We start from the raw sequence: 3,520 nt of genomic DNA, 5'->3' as shown, positions 1-3,520 counted from the left end.
AAAAGAGAAAGGGGTTATCTGTGAAAAGAGGGAAGACTTTGAACTCCAAGAAAAACAGAAAGAGGAAGAGAAAGAAGATATGCTTGAATGGAGAAAAAAACCAAGAGGAAAAATTGAGCAAATCACAAAGTATCCGGACATCTCTGAGCCTGAGGCAGTTCCTTGCCCTGGTCTGATAAGCCCAACCAAGCCAGGAGTCCTTCCAGAGGCAGAATATGACCGAGAAGATAAGCAGGGCCTTTTGTTCAGGGAAGCAGGCTTGCCTGGCTCCATGAGCTACGAGAAGGTGGAGGTGGTGGAGTCCATCGAGAAGTTTTCAGACGACAGAATTCAGACATACGAAGAGACAGCGATGATTGTGGAGACGATGATAGAGAAGACAAGCAAGAAGAAAGCAGGTGACAAAGGCTCCTAAGTGACACACACCCCCCCCTTGACAGTCAACTTGTCTGGCGTAGTTATTAAATGACTGTGTTTTTTCCTGACCGAATGATACAGTAGTGAGATTTTTTGCTGTTTGCGATGGAACAGATTGATACCGTGATGGCAATTCTGTCTGACGTAGGCTCACCTTTGGCGCAATGACCGTTAGAGTGCTCCAGGGCAACAAGTAATAGGCACATCCTACGCAACTGGTTTTCATGATTAGGACAAGTTGAAAGTTGTTGTTATTATTATTACTACTACTACTATGATTATTACAGAGCTGCCTGGCTTTCCACAGTATCCGGGACAAATTTGCCACTGCGTATTCCTTGACTGCTCCTACAGCTGCGGTACAATTCCCCATCTCTCAGACAGCTGCAAATGTTGACTTGTGACATCTGGTTCATTTAATAAAAGTTTTGCCTTCTACAGAAGATACCCACCGTGGGTTTGTGTTGCCTATAACCTCGATTAATGCTCCGGACTAGTAACCGTCAACTGACCGGTTTTTCCAGGGGAAGGAAGGGCTGGACACCTGTTAACCTATTCCAAACCCCCCTCATTTACAGCCTTTAAATAGAGGTGAGCTTGGCAGGCCTTTCTTTTTGGGTCTAAAGGCCCTCTGACTAAATACTTTATTTGAAATAAGCTCTTATCACCTATCTTCTCAGAATAAAACTTGAAATTCCACCAAAGTGGGGGATAACCCATATAAAAGACACTAAAGGCATTATTTGTCCTTCACCAACACAACTAAGGTATTTATGAGGGCCAACAAGCTTTTGAGCAGCCTGCAGCCAACTCAAAATGACTGAGTTTGGGTAATTTCTTGTTAAGTGTTCCCTCGGACTGTAGCATTTTAGGGTTTAATGCTGCCACACGATCCTGTCACAGCTCAGTCACAGTTCCATGGAGCTCCACCGGGCTGCTGGAGCAAGCAGTGCCTTCCCACCTCCCCTTGCCTTGGACACTTCTGCAACAGCTTCTTGCAGCTTCCAGAAAACAAAAAAAGCAGGAGAAGAAATCCTTCACTTGTGCATGTGCCATCCCTAAGTACTGTTTAAAGCCTGGTTCACGATTTAGGCCTCAGCTTCCAGAAAACAAAAAAAGCAGAAGAAATCCTTCACTTGTACATGTGCCATCCCTGAGCACTGTTTAAAGCCTGGTTCACGATTTAGGCCTCAGCTTGACGTCAGGCACACAGATAACCCCACGGCAGTGAGGTACATGCTGAAGCACTTTGCTAGGCGGGGCGGGCTCTTCCTTCTCCCTTCCCAGCCCAGGTTTCGGCATTGTTACGCCTTTTTCTTTCGGGATGATTACTCTTGTCAGCTGTGAAGGACGGGGTAAAGGCCACTTGAGCTGAGGGGCCTGAGCTCCAGAGCTACTGTCTGACATGACTCAAGACGCCTTCAGTAATGCGTATTTTTCATTCGTGAGCGCCACGCATCTGTAGCATCTGACTATTACGTCTGGTGAAGTGAGACCTTTGAAACAGGGACAGGTGACCCCCAGCCACACTTCTGTTCAGGGTGTTTTGTCGATGCTGGGTCAGTGAAACGCTGAGGGAGTATGCACCAGGCATTTCTTGCCAGGGTGTGTGCTGATTTGCAGTTTAATTGATGAACACTGTAAATAACTGCAGAGAAGGAATTAATCAGTGAACATGCAGGCTGCACTCTGGTGAGCTGGGAGCAACTGCTCAGCCTAACGGCTGGTGGAAGCGAGTTTTTGACTACTGCAGGGGTGGGGAAAAAACCCCCAACTGCAGCCAATAGGAAGTCTGTTGTAATACTTTTGGCACAAAACAGGGTGCAAACAGCTTCAGGCAGTACCCAGAGAGAAGTGGGTAGTCCCCCCCACCCCAATCATCCGTTTTCACTGCACTAGAGAGCTTAACGCTTCGGATACAACAAGCCTTAGTCAATGGCAAAGGGCAACACTTCAAGAGCGCCAGGGTTAGGGGGCCAATGTGCACACAGCCCCCGACACCTTCAGCTCTGTTGTGCTGTGGTGTCCCCAGTCCCTGCTGCTGACACAGAAATGGTTTTCTGATGCTCGTAAAAAGCACGTTCGGCATCTGGACAGTAGAAATACCTCTGCTAACGCGGGCTTAGCGGCACGTATTACTCGCATATTGCACTGGCATTCACCTGAGGCACACGGTGACCCAAACTGGTGCTGAGCTGCACCTCAGACACCAACATCAGCACACATCAGGGACCACAAAAGCGGCACAAACATGGCAAGTTGCCCACTAAGGCTGCAGGTGACAGGCATCTTTCTGCAAATCTGTATGACAACTGTACAGAAAACCACCAGTATTCTGTGGTTGACAGTGGCAATGCTGAAAGGTGTCTACATCGCATGGCTTATGGTCTCACCTCTGCTGTGAACGCAGTCTCAGATGCAAATTCTCAACAACGTGTTTAAATGCTGAAGTGTGATGGTGAGAGAGTTGCGAGCGTCTGTTCAGCAGAGCCTGGGACGAGACCGAGGTTACTACAGCCACATTCTTGCCTTGGAGGCAATCAAAAGGAGATCAGGAGGTTCCCTGCTGTTTTTTACTGCTGCGGACATGGTGAGAAATTATAAACCAACACATACCCCATGTCATGCGACTGTGTGTGCTAAAAAAGTACCCAAAACTGTGGGTGGGAAGTAGGGAGGAAGAGGGGAACATTTGTTTTGGTGAATCCAAGTGCTCCAAACAGCAGAGAAAAAAAAAAAAAACAACCCAATGCTGTAGCATTTCCTTGGGGCCATACCTGTTTACGAAACGCAGTGCAAAAATGACACTGACTGTCTTGGCGTGCATCCCCGTCCCCAGTGAGGGCTGCGGTTCGGCATCCACATCACCACGGGCGTCTGCAGAGCTGCCCTTGGAGCTGCTGGGGTTTGAACCGCGCAAGGAAGGCTCTTCCTAGCCTGCGGCCTTAATAATCTTCTACATCCCGCCGTCTCACAGAGTTAACGTAAAGCCTGTCCGTCTTCATCTGTCGCCATCATCTCTTCTGGAGGGTCGTGTTTATTTTCGCAGTATACAGCAAACCTGGGATACAAATTTCCTTCCCCTTACACGAAGCAGAGGCCT

The 3,520-nt window shown here is 48.2% G+C and overlaps 1 protein-coding gene across 1 annotated transcript in view; it reads left to right on the top strand.

The window, feature by feature from the left end:
- The window catches only part of BFSP1 (beaded filament structural protein 1, filensin), an 8,677-nt gene extending 8,262 nt beyond the window's left edge, over nucleotides 1–415 (top strand). The window contains 1 exon segment of the mRNA XM_010157261.1: nucleotides 1–415. This exon segment is cut by the window's left edge and continues 19 nt beyond it. Coding sequence (XP_010155563.1) covers nucleotides 1–415 — 415 coding nt within the window.
- The last annotated feature ends 3,105 nt before the right edge of the window (nucleotides 416–3,520 follow it).

Source organism: Eurypyga helias, unplaced genomic scaffold (assembly GCF_000690775.1).
Source record: "Eurypyga helias isolate BGI_N326 unplaced genomic scaffold, ASM69077v1 scaffold38168, whole genome shotgun sequence".
NCBI lineage: Eukaryota > Metazoa > Chordata > Aves > Eurypygiformes > Eurypygidae > Eurypyga > Eurypyga helias.
Note: the sequence above shows the minus strand (reverse complement) of the source record. Positions and strands in the feature narration are given on the sequence as shown.